At 37.5% G+C, this 16,372-nt stretch overlaps 1 protein-coding gene across 1 annotated transcript; it reads left to right on the top strand.

Moving 5' to 3' along the window:
* The first annotated feature begins 13,280 nt into the window (after positions 1 to 13,280).
* Positions 13,281 to 15,294, top strand: LOC129452921 (uncharacterized). The gene is made up of 5 exons (XM_073861979.1): positions 13,281 to 13,491; positions 13,992 to 14,324; positions 14,419 to 14,532; positions 14,615 to 14,682; positions 15,006 to 15,294. The coding sequence occupies exons 1-5, from the start codon at positions 13,305 to 13,307 to the stop codon at positions 15,063 to 15,065; spliced, it is 762 nt and encodes a 253-aa protein (XP_073718080.1). The 5' UTR covers positions 13,281 to 13,304; the 3' UTR covers positions 15,066 to 15,294.
* The last annotated feature ends 1,078 nt before the right edge of the window (positions 15,295 to 16,372 follow it).

A 16,372-nucleotide genomic window follows, 5' to 3' on the forward strand; every position in this document is an offset into this window, starting at 1 on the left:
CATAATAACGTAACAAACAACAATCAACATTTATGTGTGCTCAACAATGTACTTTCATGTGTCTATTATATTATTGTTAAAACAGCTCAGAATGGTGAAGAGGAGGACAATTACTCATACATAACATTCAATAGACCACAAGCACATAAAACGGTAAGATCATTGAGACTGTCTTGCATACAAACAATAAATCCAAATGGCTTTGTTATTGATTTACTTAAAGCTGAGGATGACTCAATGTGTTAAATATCCCAGCAACTTTGATTGTTACCAGTATGTTTGACATCTTTATTTATAGAAATTAAAGTAACATGAATTTTAAAAAACACAAAAGATAATATATAATATTATCAATAGATATATATCAATTTTGATTTTTAATAATTTGATCTGATTTTATTAAATGTTGTTTGTTTGTGCAGAGAGCTCCAGTGATGGATGATGTGGTGTATACAAGAGTCATAAGACCTTGATCGACTGTGATCAAAGATCTTCAATGGTGACAAAGAAACTGATGAAAACTGATGATGAAGATGGCCTTGGAAACCTCCACCTGAGGAAGATTGAACTTTTATTACAACTCTGATCAACCATGGACAGATCAAACTTTCTGAATGAGGCTTTATACACCAATAGAAATGCACGGTTGAAATTACTTACACTTACAGACACCTGCTGTAAGAGAACAAGTTTATTATTACACTGTCAAAAGTGAAAAATCGATCAACTTAAAAAAAAATACTTCAATTGGTAACACCAAAAAAATCAACTTAATTATTTCAACATAAATTTTTCACTTAAAGCCCCACTGTGTAGGATCTACTCCCATCTAGCGGTAGAAATCTATATGACAACCAACTGATTAATACGCTCTAGCCCCCACCATTCGGAACGCGTTTTAACTAGTACGGTGGCCCTGTCATGTCAAGGTTAACATGGCTTCCAGTAGCTAAAGCAATGAAAAAAATGAACAATTTGCAATCGTGTGATCCGTCAAAGCACACAGATTTATGTTAAACATGTAAAAAGTCTGATTGTCATGATATGTCCGTTTAAAATCACATACAAAAAACAACCATAAACGTAGCTTAGACACTCCTTTTTCATCCACGCGAGGAAAAATATCACAGGGGCTGTTACACTTGGTATTTAGATGTGTTTTCGTCGATCAGATCACAAGTGGACGAGAGAGAGACATTACGTTTACACTTGGTGTTTAAATCCGTCTCTTTTGGTCCATTTTCGACCGCTTCTTTCCAGATTACTGAGGAGATGGTCTGTGGACGAGTCCCTCTCCTGTCATTTAATCATGAGCGAGAGTAATGACGGGTTTAAATGGACGCAAAACTAATATGTCAGAGTCCAATGCTCATGTTTTAAGTAAACGTTACATGTCCGTGTATATGTAAGAGCTTTCTCTGATATTGGTGAAATAAGATTGCACAACTTTCGCACGCTTGTAAAATGAAACGAAAGACGCGCAGATCAGACGCTTTTATCAATGAAAGGCTAAAAATAGCGCTGTCACCGTGTGTTTGTGCTAGAGGTCAGAAAATATGAAAAACATTTATCTCAGTACCTCAGATTACATAAATGGGCGGAGAGACAGCGTGTGGCTGTTCGCACACAAAACCACATGCGTGTTTACAGTAACTGCATATCCATGCTATAGTTAGCCAAGGAACTATAAAACTTCAAGTTTACAACATAGACTGTATAGATGTAAACGAATATGCTGAATTACCTGTGGTGAAGATATAAAATAACTTAGCAACTTCAGTGTCCATTGAGGCCCCATCTTGGAAAACTAACTCCAATATTGACTTTGGTCTTGATGTTTTTCCTGTCGCGTTGTTGTTTAAAATCCCCGTTTCACTTCCTTGGCGACTTGTTTTAATGTCCTCGAGAATATGTCTTCAACAGGCTTTCAAATCAAAGCATTAGATCGCAGGTTTATCACGGCGTGCTGCCAAAGGATTCAGTCTACGCAGTCTTGATGACGTATACCGCCTACGCATGCAACCTCCGTGCAACCAGCGTTTACGTGTAGTCTGAAAGCGCGAAAGGCGGAGCTTGAATTTCAGGAATGTCCCTCATCGGCGAATGTATTTCAAAGATGGAGGCACAACATGGATTCAGCCAGAGAGCGATACGGCGGTATGTATTTTAAATAGCAGATTCTACACTTACGCGAATACTTTGATTAGTGGGGTGGAAGTAATTACACATGAATGAGCACATACTTTTGAAAGAAAACATGGGTTTTTGCTAATAATTAACTAAAAGAAGTACACAGTGGAGCTTTAAGGTATTTTACACTTAAAAAAGCAAACTTTTTTAGGTGTTACCATTTTTTTAAGTTGATCTATCTTTTCACTTTTTACAGTGTACAACCAATAAAAGTTCTTTTCAAACTTATTCTTAAGTGATAACACATTTTACTGTATATTTTAAATTATTTAAGCAGATGTCACATACTGTAGTACACATATGGTATAGAAACGTCAAGATTAAACGTCAATCAGGGAAAATTAAATAAACTGGTTTATTACAAAAAATGTTTAATTCTGATTGGCCAGTCGTGACCTTCCAAGGTATGTTATTTCCGTATTATACCACGGGTCTGTTGAATGCTGTATTTGGATTGGCTGAGAAATGTTCCGTGGGTATGCATTAATTTCTGATAACGCACACCTAACTTGTCATATGTCTTAAAAATAGGCACCAGAGCAATGTCTGTGGTAACCGTGGTATAAGAGGAATAACTGAATCCGATCCTTTTAGTTGTTTGAGAATAATGCACACCCGCGGTGTAACAGCACGATGCGAAGCATTGCACCTTGGGTGTGCATTATTTTCTTATAATCAATGGCCCGTCGTCAATTATTCCTTACATAATAACCTGCAGAACATTGCATTACCCCTTTACATTATCCCTTACATAGTACTTACACTGTTAACCCTGATATTGTCTTTACTACATAAACATTACAACAATGTCAGTTGCAGATATCAAAAACAAATGTGCAAATAGTCAAACTAGTAGCTGCCTTTTATTAGCTTATTTTAATTTCAATTAGATTAAATTAAGTGAACAAAGACATTAAAGAAGTGAAGTAAACATCACTTAAATATTTTGTGTTTTGAAGCCAAAGCTTAAAAAAGTTTAGTTGATTTAACTTTTCAGCTTACAAAATCCATTCAACTAAAACATTCAAGTAGAATGAACTTAAAATAATTAGTTCATGTTGTGAGGAATACCCATAATCCTTTGCGCCTGAATACTTTGATTATTTTCTGCTTTTTCACAGAATAAAAACTGATAAGAACTTTCACTTAAATATTTGTTAATAAAATGTCATATAGGTTTAAGCTCTTATATTATTGATGTTGTTTTGTTGTAAATTATAATTTTGTAAAGTCACCGTTCAGGTGATCAGTGGCTGTTTCTCAATTCCAAGAACGCAAAGAACGGACTTGCGTCCTCGTGGAGATCAGTCTTGCCAGGCGACCTTGAAAGAACGAACTCGGAAGTTTTGCCGCAATGACTTCTGGGGCGTTAAGCGATTTCAGCAAGTCTGCACTCGATGCATCCTCAATATCAAGAACACATCCGGGTATTTTCATGCGTCCTCTGTCCTTGCGTTCTTGAGAATTGGAATGAACTTCGACCGTTAATGATGACGTAGAGCGAGGACACGAGGACGCAAGATCGCTGAAGAATGCATATTGAGAAACAGCCAGTGTTTCCGTACATGAAACCTGTTCAGAACACTTTATTGTATTTCTCTCCACAGTCCTGACAATGCATGTCAAAAACACAGTTTTGTGTGTGTTTCTGTGGAGAATCACGTTTATTCAATGACTGACTTAAAATCAGTCATCAATTCTGTGTTATAATACCATTTATAACATCAAAAGTAATATAAGGTGATAAAAACTAAAGTTATATGCAAAGGGGTTTCCTCACAAATTTCTAGTAATGTCAACTAATCTGGGTTAAGAGTGCAGGAATATTGGAAGAAGTCTATTCAACTTATAATTGTTGTTAGAACAGTTTATATGTTTAAGTAATCATTACTTAAAGTTTTTAGGGCAACAAGTTTGCTTCATTTTTTTTAAGTATACTCAACTTATCCGGGCTTACAGTGTATTAATTTATATGATATAAAATTTATATGATTATAAAATGGAGTACACGTTGTCTAGTAACACAAAACATCTATTATCACAAAAACCAGATGGAAAATGTGTCTGGTTTTTGATTTAAATAAAGGACTTAATTTAAACAAAAATCAAACACAAAAAGTTTGAAAAAATAGACTAGCACCCAGAGGACTGACTGCATCATTACAGATATTTATATTAAAGGGCACCTATTTCATTGCTAAAACAACGTTATTTTGTGTACAGTATTTGGTATAATACAATGTGTTTGCGTGGTTTATGGTTCAAAAAACATTATTTTCCGCATACCGTACATTATTGTAGTTCCAAATATCCCTGCTTTCCTCAAATGGTCTGATTTTGTACAAAGCTTTATGACAAATCAAAGGAAAATATTTGACTCAAATAAAAGTGTATCTTCAATATACTCAATACACGAGGTAGATTTGTATTATGCAACCCTGTATCACGAATTATAGTCACGTAATTTTGTGAGTCTTTTCCGTGACACTGACGCGTTTTTCCACCTTTTTGCGTGAACATATCACCTATTTCTGACGTATTTCACGTATTTGTTACTCAACTGTTTTGTCCTATTTTCAAACCATTGACGCTTCGGTTTAGGGTTAGATTTGGTGTTCGCGTTAGGATGTTACTTTAAGTATTGGTTTCAACCTTTTTTCATGATTTATTTGTAATATTTTCTAATTTTTAAACCATTGTTGCCTGGCATTAGGGCAGGAGTTGGGTTTGGGTAAGGATGCCATTTTATGTAAATCTAACCCTAAACCAAAGCGACAATGGTAAGAAAATAGGGCAAAACGCGCGAAATACGACAGAAATACGTGACATGTTCACGCAAAAATGCGGAAAAACGTGTCTGTGTCACAAAAAAGACTCACAAAATTACGTGACTATAGGTACGTAATTTCGTGATACTGGGTTGCCTCACGCACATGAGGTGAAACCTGATGTGAGATTTGATCGTAACCAACACTCATGCCCATGATAAGTATAATGCAAAATCTTGCGTGGAAACGACGTAGCCTACAGTTTTCGGTCGTACGCTCGTCACATGCTTGTCAGACGGCAAAGAATTCGATTTTTTAGCATTTATTTCAAATTGAATTTCTTTTTTTTTTCGTTTTTTCGTTTTTACAATATGTATAAAGTATATGTATACAGTGTATGTAAAAAATGTACAATTAAAGTAGATTTTTGCAGTTGAGCCGTTTAAATTTGAAAATATATATTTTTTGCCGTATGGTAATTGAATCTGAGGAAAAAACTGCTGCACAAATCTCAAAATACGATCTCGATACGCAAGCTCACTTTATCAGAGCACACAATTGTGTTATTTCTGCACAATAGCCTACTCAGCTTATCGTATATAACCCAATGATACAGACATCTGAACTTATCTCTACTAACATTTCTTGATCATCACTCTGTCTAGTGTTAAAGAAAATGTTTCTCGTGTGTGTTTATCTCCTTTTGTGCTTTTGTGGTCTGACTGGTAAGTTATACAAATTTTAAGAGTTATAAAGATTATGTTTATGTTTTTTATTTTTAGTTTAACTCACAGATGTAAGATTGAATCAATGTCTGTGATCTCATACAGTATAATATTTATCTTAATGTTCTGTTAAAGAAGATCTGGAAGTTGTTTCTCTTCTAAGATGATCTTATTACTGTGAAACTTCAATTCTGTCATCAATAAAAAAATTGAAATGGACTTTGGCATGATTTTTATATTAGATTTAAAATGTAAATAACCAGAGTGAAAAATATTCAAATGTCTGAATTCACAGATCTTTGTGTTTTGCGTGTGTCCTCTACTTTAAAGCTGTTGTTTTAAGTCTTTAAAAATTCAATTTCTCAACATTTATACAAGGTCCAATATAAGTTTTGTCGAGTTAATTTGTCTCTGTTTGTGTCTTCAGGTGTGATTGGTGTTGAAGTGAAGTCAGTGTCAGTGATGGAGGGAGATTCTGTTACTCTACAAAGTAATATTATTAAACTACAGACAGATGATATGATGTTGTGGAAGTTTGGACTTAACATGACTCTTATAGCAAGAATCAATGGAGTGGCCAAAGAGATCTCAATAAATGATGATGTTCTTGAAGGGAGATTCAGATTCAGACTGCAGGTGAATAATCAGACTGGAGATCTCACCATCACAAACATCATAACTAATCACACTGGACTTTATCAAATGATCATCGCCGGAAAACAGAAGATCTCATATGTTTTTAATGTTATTGTCTATGGTGAGTTGAGTTTTGTCATTTTCAATGTCGAATGCTTGTTACACATTTATCTTACTATGAATCTTCAAGGATCATCAGATAAGACTTTATAAATGCGGCATAAATTCAGATGAATGGATAATTTAGGTAAACGCTTGTTTTAAGAGATGAATGTTTGTTTTAGACAGTAAGTGTGAGTATATGATATACATACACACACTATATTTGTTTGGTCTTAGGGTCCTCCATGTCCTCCGGCTACATCCCTGTTCTGATCGGTTGTGCTGTTGGATGTCTGATGATTGTGGCTTCAGTTCTGATCTTCTGGATCTGCTGGAAACGAAAAAACAGAGAACAATGGGGCAAGTGAAAACTACTGCTAATATAATTGTAATATAATGTATTAATGTCTGATATAACCCAATAATGTACTTTCATGTGTCTAATATATAATTGTTCAAACAGTTCAGATCGGTAAAGAGGAGATCAATTACACAGATCTAACAGTCAATGAAACACAAGCACATGAAACTGTGAGATCATTTGTCACAAGCCGGGGGTGGCCACAAATGTAACTAGGCCACGCCCCTGTTTAACTTCCACCTCGAGGAGGTCCCCAAAGCCAACCCAATGACCAGACAACACAAGCGTGAATAAGTATAAAAATAATCTTTTAATTTAATTTAATTAAAATAACTTTTAAGAAGGGCAGGGGGAGGGGGATATTTAAAACTAATGCTCTCGCTCTGTTCTCCAGGTGGGTCGTGGTCCAGAGCAATGGAAGAGGGGGGGGGAGAATGCGTACGTCAGGCTTCTCCGCCTGGCTCGTAATTCCCGTGGCGCCCTCCTCTTCTTCCTGGAGGCAGAACAGAAATAAAATGAGTGTTGGACGATGGCGTGTGTGTGTCTGGAATGTACCCCTAGTCACGGGTATATCTCTCTTTCTGCACAGGTAGCTGGTTGAACACACAGAGGGGTTGTGCAACACAGCTGGGGGTTTCTCTCACCTCTCCAGCGAACGCCACACACAACAAGTATGGTAAGTATGGCTTCCTCTTCTCTCTCTTCCTCCACACAGGTTGCTGGCTAGGACACACAGAATGGTTAAGTACACAACTGGGGGTTTTCTCTCACCTCTCCAGCGGACACGACATACAGTAAGTATGGTAGGTATGATCTCTCCTTCTTTCTTTCTTCACACAGGCTGCTGGCTGGGACACACAAAATGGTTAAGTACGCACTGGGGGTTTCTCTCACCTCTCCAGCGGACACAACATACAGTAAGTATGGTAGGTATGATCGCTCCTTCTCTCTTTCTTCACACAGGCTGCTGGCTGGGACACACAGAATGGTTAAGTACACACTGGGGGTTTCTCTTACCTCTCCAGCGGACACAACATACAGTAAGTATGGTAGGTATGATCTCTCCTTCTCTCTTTCTTCACACAGGCTGCTGGCTGGGACACACAGAATGGTTAAGTACACACTGGGGGTTCCTCTCACCTCTCCAGCGGACACAACATACAGTAAGTATGGTAGGTATGATCTCTCCTTCTCACTTTCTTCACACAGGCTGCTGGCTGGAACACACAGAATGGTTAAGTACACACTGGGGGTTTCTCTCACCTCTCCAGCGGACACAACATACAGTAAGTATGGTAGGTATGATCTCTCCTTCTCTCTTTCTTCACACAGGCTGCTGGCTGGGACACCCAGAATGGTTAAGTACACACTGGGGGTTCCTCTCACCTCTCCAGCGGACACAACATACAGTAAGTATGGTAGGTATGATCTCTCCTTCTCTCTTTCTTCACACAGGCTGCTGGCTGGAACACACAGAATGGTTAAGTACACACTGGGGGTTCTCTCACCTCTCCAGCGGACACAACATACAGTAAGTATGGTAGGTATGATCTCTCCTTCTCTCTTTCTTCACACAGGCTGCTGGCTGGGACACACAGAATGGTTAAGTACACACTGGGGGTTTCTCTCACCTCTCCAGCGGACACGACATACAGTAAGTATGGTAGGTATGATCTCTCCTTCTCTCTTTCTTCACACAGGCTGCTGGCTGGGACACACAGAACGGTTAGTACACACAGGGGGTTTCTCTCACCTCTCCAGCGGACACGACATACAGTAAGTATGGTAGGTATAATCTCCTCTTCTCTAATTCCCTTACTTTCACACGTGGCTAGTAGACGATCAATACAGGTATACGCTTCGTTTGGGTGGTTGAAAGAAGAAAAAGGTGGACTTACAGTGGCCGTTGTTCCTCAACTCGCCGAAGGCCTTGAGGCAGATGACAATTATGGCGTCGAGGGACAACGCTTCTCGACGACTGTGGCTACTGCGGGGGCACAACTCACTCCGTCACACCGTGCCGAGTGCTGCCCTCTCCTTTCCACTTCGTCAGCTGGCGAACACTAGACAGGGGCACCCTTTTGAAGAGGCTACGGGACAGAGGAGATCGACTCCGCCCCACTCCGCAAAGCACAGGTTATGAATCACAACAATACATGCAATTGTATATCCTTCAGGTTACTCACACCGTTCCTCGTGGCCAACGCTTCACCACCACTCCGTCACACAACCCAAGTTCACAGAAGGTCCGTTAATACCCAGCCTCAATAAAGCGTTTCCACTCGGGCTCACCTACAGCATATGTTACAATGATGCAGCGACTGGCACCGACAGCCCTTACGTCTTCTACAGTTCAGAGGATGGCGGCGGGGGTCTGGCAGATAATACACACACACAGCAAAGACAAGACACTGCACCACTTCAAGTGAAAAGTTCCACACAATATAGACTCACCACACCACACTATAAGTGAGCACTGAAAGACCCCGTCTGCTCCTTCTTCCCCGGAATTCGGTATGGCGCTGTTCACCGACTCAGTCTACCTTCATAGGGGCTATAGTCACCCGAGCTGGCTTTCCTTCGGCACTCCCACCACACTGCTCCGCGGTAGGGCCGTCCTGTTTCCAACAGTTTATCACACAACAGGTTAGCAGCCAATGTCTAAAATTATTTACTTGTACTCACAAGCACCGCACAGTATGCTCCGTTGGCAGCCTTTCTTCACACACAGGTTCACATCCACAGCAGCAGACGAGTTGGCGTGTGCACATGCAGCACAATGTTTACACCAATAAGGTCAGTAGCTCTTGTTTCCTTCAAATCCTTTATTACTCACTCTGACGCCGATTTCTCCCTTTATTTCGTTTCAGGTTTCCAGCAGTATGCTTTCCTTCGTCCCACACAGTCACGCCAGCCCAGCCTGAAGAGAATATACAACACAGCAGCAACGCCAACACACGTAAACAAAGACTCCAGCAATCGACCACTAACTGCGTTTTTAGATGATCTCTTTATACTCCCCGGATCCGTTGTTTCTTCCAATCAGCAACCGCTACGGTTAATCAGCCGCACCTGCGACGAATTCGCTGATTTTGCGCTTGCGGGGTTTACCGGAAGCAGAGGCGTCATGCCCATTCAAACTAAGGGGGCACGTGCCCCCTTGGTTTTTTTGAGCCAATGGATTTTGCATCCAACCTCAAAATCAAATAAGCGTCCATTAACCTGTTATTTGACTATTAATCTATTTAATATGCACACTATTATACATTCTGTGATGCATCCTTGTCACTTTTCGGAGATTTTCGCCGTTTTGATAGTGTTTTGATCATGTTACATTACTTTTATTCTGGCGGCAGCTGGTGCTGCAGTCAGCACAGTCGCAGACGTCATCAGCGTCTGGGCGCGCTCACGAGCTCTCTCCTGTTGCTGGCTTGCTGCTGCATTTGGCTATCTGAGGAATTAAAACGTGTTAGAAACGCTCACAACATTTCCAAACCCCAGTACGGTAATGTGCAGTTAACCTCCTCTGTGTAGAAAATGTATGGTTTTAAATGTGACCGTCTCAACGTTATATTAGTAGAGATTCATCTTCTTGGCACAACGCCAAAGTTCGCCAGAGTTCACGCGGGCGCGGAATCTCACATGCTCACATATGAGGTAAAATTTAATGCAAAAATCCGTTCCTCTAATAATTTTATCTAAACATATTTTTTTTAAATCATTATTGAACATTAAAATCAATCACGTGGCTATAGCTTATGTCATTTTCGTTGTTTATATACTTTATGGATTTAAAAGTACATTAATTTTATATGATAATGCAGTTGTTGTGCAAAATGCATTAATGACACAATTAAACAAGCCATTAAGACTTAAATAAATAAAACATGCCGTTTCAGATGTAAATATGATGCAAATGTGTCATTATTCCGATTGAATAGTATTTGATATTAAAGTTAGTCACCACTTTTATTTTGGAGGTTTTTGCATGAAAGCAGGGGTTTTCAGATTGTTAGAAATGTAAGTGCCATGGAAAAGACTGAAAGTGCTATAATATTTTGTTTGATGTACAAAGTTCTGTGAGCTGTTGACACTGTGCCCCCTTAAAAAAAATTGGTGCATGACGCCCCTGACCGGAAGTTCCTGTGTTCGTGGTCTTCCGTCTGAACTGAAACGCTTCCAGGCGGAACAAAACTCTCCAACTTTTAGTTCCGCCCCTAAACGATCGTCACCCTGTGACACATTCATTCAAATATAAATTTAAAAACACACTGAAACTCGTTTATCAAAAATCATATCGATTTCGTACTAATATCGTACTAATTTTATCTAATTGTATTACATGTTTGTTTTGTTCAGAGAGCTCCCGTTATGGATGATGTGGTGTATGCAGGAGTCGTAAGTCAAGATGATTGACTGTGATCAAAGACAGAGACTACAGACACAAACTGATAAAGACTGAGGAAGACATCTGACCTCTCAAACCTCCACATGAGGAAAATTAAGATTTTATTACAACACTGATTAATATAATATCAACTTCTGATGGACACCATCCTGATCTCACAAATTTACGTTGCATAGTCACAGAATTTTTTGTTCATTTTTCCGTGGCATTCTCATGGATCTCCGCATTTTTCCGACTTTTTTTCTGTGGCATTCTCACGGATTGGTTACTCAACTGCTTTTTCCTATTTTCATACAGTTTAAATTACAGCGGTGGGAAAATAATTTAAGTCATTGGCTTAATTTTATTGCATATATATGAAGCGTTTCGTTGCAAAACGAGATACATCCATTTTTAACATTTTTGTCAATTTATGTTTATTATTATGTTATCATGTTATTATTTTGTTTTATGGTGCTACTTAGCTGTATTTTTGACTGAATTTCAACTGCAGTTGAATTGATATTAATTGGAATGAACAACCAAAAAACGAGATTTCTGAAAAATATTAAAAATGGATTTATCTCGTTTGCAACGAAACTCTTCATATGTTTATCATGTTTGAGAGCAAAACCAAGTAACACTGTCCTCTAAATGATAATGTAAAGGGGTTCCTGACTCATCTTAATATGAAAGAAATTAGCCAGGTAACTGTGGCCCTGTTTGGTGGCCATTTGCTTATGTTTGCACCAAGGGTTTGGGGGTGGCAGTATTACTTCTCTTCAATCTTTTGTTTAAAGTAGGGCACTGCCCCCTAAAAATGTGTATAAATGCAATGTAGTCAGAATTGGTGACTGCAGCTCCCTATATACTCTGATTTGAAGATCGCTTTCTGCAATAAAGACTCCTGCTTGAGGAAATCCAAATCTCCTGGTCTTCATAAAAAGGTTTACAACACAGCTCATGCTGTAACAGAACAAGTTTGTTTCATTCAACCAATAAAATTCATTTTATAAATAATTCATTAATTATAACACATTTAACAGTGAATTTTAATGTATTTAAGCAGTAGATGTGACATACTCAAATAGCACGAAGTGTAAAAATGGTGCAATACATACGCCAAATTCCACCCCGGTGTGCACATGACATGCCAGTCCTTCCCATTCACTTAAATGGTGCATCTTTTTTGTCGTTTTATTTATTGGTATTTTTTACCATTTTCGCTTGGGTTTAGGGTTAGAACAACTTTTTGTTATATAAAAATGACATCCTAACCCAAACCCCAACTCTAACCCCAACTCCAAGCGACCATGGCTTAAATATGGACAAAAACATTGAGAAACCTGTATATTAAATAACCTCATTAAGGAAATCTAAAATCTAACCCTAAACCCAAGCAAAAATGGTTTAAAAAACAGAAAAAAACTGAGAAACCAATAAATAAAACGACAAAAAAATGCACCGTTTAAGTGAATGGGAAGGACTGGCGTATCATATGCACGCCAAAGTGGAATTTGGCGTATGTATTGCACCATTTTTACACTTCGTGCTATTTATACGCATCCTCAGGAGACTGGGTAGCAAGATTAAACATCAATTGGGGAAATGAAATAAACTGGTGTAGTCCGTACTTTATTTATATCATAACTTATTATCACGAAATTACATACCTATTGTCACATAATTTTGTGAGTGTTTTCCGTGACATTGACACGTTTTTCCGCCTTTTTGATTGAACATGTCACGCATTTCTGTTTAGTGTCACTGTCACGTATTTGTTACTCGACTGTTTTGTCCTATTTTCAAACCATTGATGCTTCCATTTAAGGTTTTATTTACATAAAATGACATCCTTACCCAAACCCAACCCTAAACCGAAGCATCAATGATTTGAAAATAGGACAAAATTGTTGGGTAACAAATACGTGACACGTAAACAGAAATACGTAACATGTTCATGCAAAAAGGCGGAAAAACGTTTGTGTCACGGAAAACACAAAATTACTTGACTTTAGGTACATAATTTTGTGATACAGGGTTGCACAGCTTGATAAACAGCAAACAGCTCAACTGAATCTGTGAGATAAAATCTGCTGCAGAAATCTAAAAGTACAATCTTGACACGTAAGCTCATGCACATCATCAGAGTACACAGTTGTGTTATTTCTGCACAATACTTACATCTTATCTTATATAACCGTATAAGACAGACATCTGAACTTATCTCTACACAACTCTTCTTGATAGCATCACTGTGTCGAGTGTTGAAAATGTTTCTCATGTGTGTTTATCTCTGTATGTGCTTCTGTGGTCTGACTGGTAAGTTATAAATGTTTTAATTTTTGTTTTAAGAGTTATAAAGTGTTTATGTTTATTACTTTTAGTTTGTTCAGTCTGAAGACGCACTTGCTTTAATTCACAGATGTAAAATTGGATTCATTTCTATAATCTCATATAAAGAAATATTATTATATTATTTATGTCCTGTTAAAGAAGATGTAGAAGTTAAATTATGTTACTCTGCTAAGGTGATGATATTTTTGTTGAAACTATAATGAACTTCAATTCTAAAAAATGGACTCAGAATGTCTAATTGGATGTGAATTTTATTTACAGTGTAAAATATTAACTTTACGTACAAATTTACAGATCTCCGAGTTTTGAATGTGTCCTCTTTTATCATTGCTTTTGTTTGAGGATCTAATTTCCAAAGCCCAAAATTTGTAATTTTAAGTTTTTTTTAGTTATTTGTTAATGCATTTATTCAAATTATAAAATATCATATCTCAAGTTCTTTGTCTGTATATTTGTGCCTGCAGTTATATCTGCTGATCCAGATGAAGTGAAGTCAGTGTCAGTGATGGAGGGAGATTCTGTTACTCTACACACTGATATTAAACTACAGACAAATGATCTGACAGTGTGGAGATTTGGACTTCAAAATTCTCTCATAGCAAGCATCAATGGAGTGTCCAAAGATATCTCAATATATGATGATGTTCTTGATGGGAGATTCAGAGACAGACTGCAAGTGAATAATCAGACTGGAGATCTCACCATCACAAACATCACAACTCAACACACTGGACTTTATCAAATAGCCATCAGTGGCAAGCAGAAGATCTCATACAGAGTCAATGTTACGGTCTATGGTAAGTGGAGATTTATTTGAGTTTTGGTATTTTTACTGGTAAATGGCAGTAATACTAATATATACATACGCGCACTATATTTGTTTGGTCTTAGGGTCCTCCATCTACATCCCTGTCCTGATCAGTTTTACTGTTGGATGTCTGATGATTGTGGCTTCAGTTCTGATCTTCCGCATTTACAGAAAATACAAAAACACAAAACAACAGGGTAAATGAAACTGAAAATTTACTGTAAAATAATGCATGTATGTGTGATATAACCCAATAATGTATTTTCATGTTGCTTATAGTTAACACAGTTGAAGATGAGATCACTTACACAGATCTAGCATTCAATAAAACACAAGCATGTGAAGAGGTGAGATCATTCACGACTATTAGAAACAATAGAAATGTTTTTGTTATTGGTTTAGTTTAAAGCTGATGATGACTCTGTGAAGTGTTAGATATTTTGGTAATTATTCACTTTGAGTGTTACCAGTATGTTTAATTTTTTATTCATAAAATTTTAAGTAATAAATATAAACTGACATAAGTATCACAATGTCTTTAGCTAGATTTCATCCAAACATAAACAAATAAAAATCACACTGAATCTCATTTATCAATATCAGAAATTGTATAGATTTGTACAAATCTAATTGATCTAATTGTTATTACATGATTGTTTGTTGTGTTCAGACAGCTTCAGTGATGGATGATGTGGTGTATGCAGGAGTCGTAAGTCACGATGATGATTGACTGTGATCAAAGACTGATGAAGATATCTGACCTCTCAAACCTCCACATGAAGATTTTATTACAACTCTGATCAATATAACATCAACTATGGACAGATCAAACTTTCTGAATCATTTTAAATTACAGCCATTTGGTGGTGAAGAGATAAAGTTCACTTACAAACACCTGCAGCTGCTTGGGACTTAAGTAGCAAGTTCATTACATTTAAACAGTCATTTTCTAAGTTATTCATTAACAGTGTTGGGTGTAACTAGTTACAAAGTAACTAGTTACTGTAATAATATTACTTTTTTCAGTAACTAGTAGTGTAAGGCATTACCCGTCTGAAAATGGTAATATTATTACAGTTTTCCCGAGCTAGTTACTTGCGTTACATTTGCCAGTAGCACCTTCATCACACAAGGCACAAAACACAGAGAACAAAAGGGAAGGGGAGGAGGGCGTGAATGGAACAGTGATTGATCTAAGTTTGGCACAAGGTATCATTTACCATCACCGATTGGTCAACACCCGGCATCCAGCAGCACAGAGCGGCAGCGGCACACTCAAAGAACGATCGGGAAAATGGAAGCGTCAACAACGGCAAGCTCTTTTTCAGAGGAAGGTTCCCAGCAACAGAAAGCTAGTTTCGACGGGTGGAGATTCAGTCATATTTTATTATGTTCAACGGAAGGAAAATAACTTGACGGTGAAGTGCACACTCTTTAATGTTTCTCCGAACGCTGTGCCCCGCGTCCGGTAGCGGGTAAGGAAGCCAGCATTTTCTTGGCCGTGGCTTGCCCAAATAAACATTCTTGTCCAGAAAAAAAAATGTAACTAGTAATATAACTAGTAATATAACTAGTTACTTTCTTCAGGGAGTAATAAAGTAAAGTAAGGCATTACTATTTTTAAGAGTAATATGTAATACGTAATATGTTACTTTTTTGAGTAACTAGCCCCAACACTGTTCATAAATGATAACAAATTTCACATTTTTGTGTATTTTTCTTAAATGATTTAAGCAGTAGATTGCACAGTGTGGTACACATTTGGACATTGGGATAGAAACAAATTACCTAAAAGATTAAACATTAATCAGGGGAAAAAAATGGTAAATATCATTTATATATTTCACAAGATAGAAGCAAAAATATTTCCCCAAATATGACAGTTTTTCATTTCAATTTCATTATAACATTAATTACATTGAATTAAGGATCAAAATTTACTAAATTTAACAATTAAAGTCAACTTCACAGGGTTTTCACTGTACACTTCTCTGATCTTAATTTCTTATGTGAGCTTTTTACAATGCTTACATTACT

The sequence above is a fragment of the Misgurnus anguillicaudatus genome, chromosome 23 (assembly GCF_027580225.2).
Source record: "Misgurnus anguillicaudatus chromosome 23, ASM2758022v2, whole genome shotgun sequence".
NCBI classification, from domain to species: domain Eukaryota; kingdom Metazoa; phylum Chordata; class Actinopteri; order Cypriniformes; family Cobitidae; genus Misgurnus; species Misgurnus anguillicaudatus.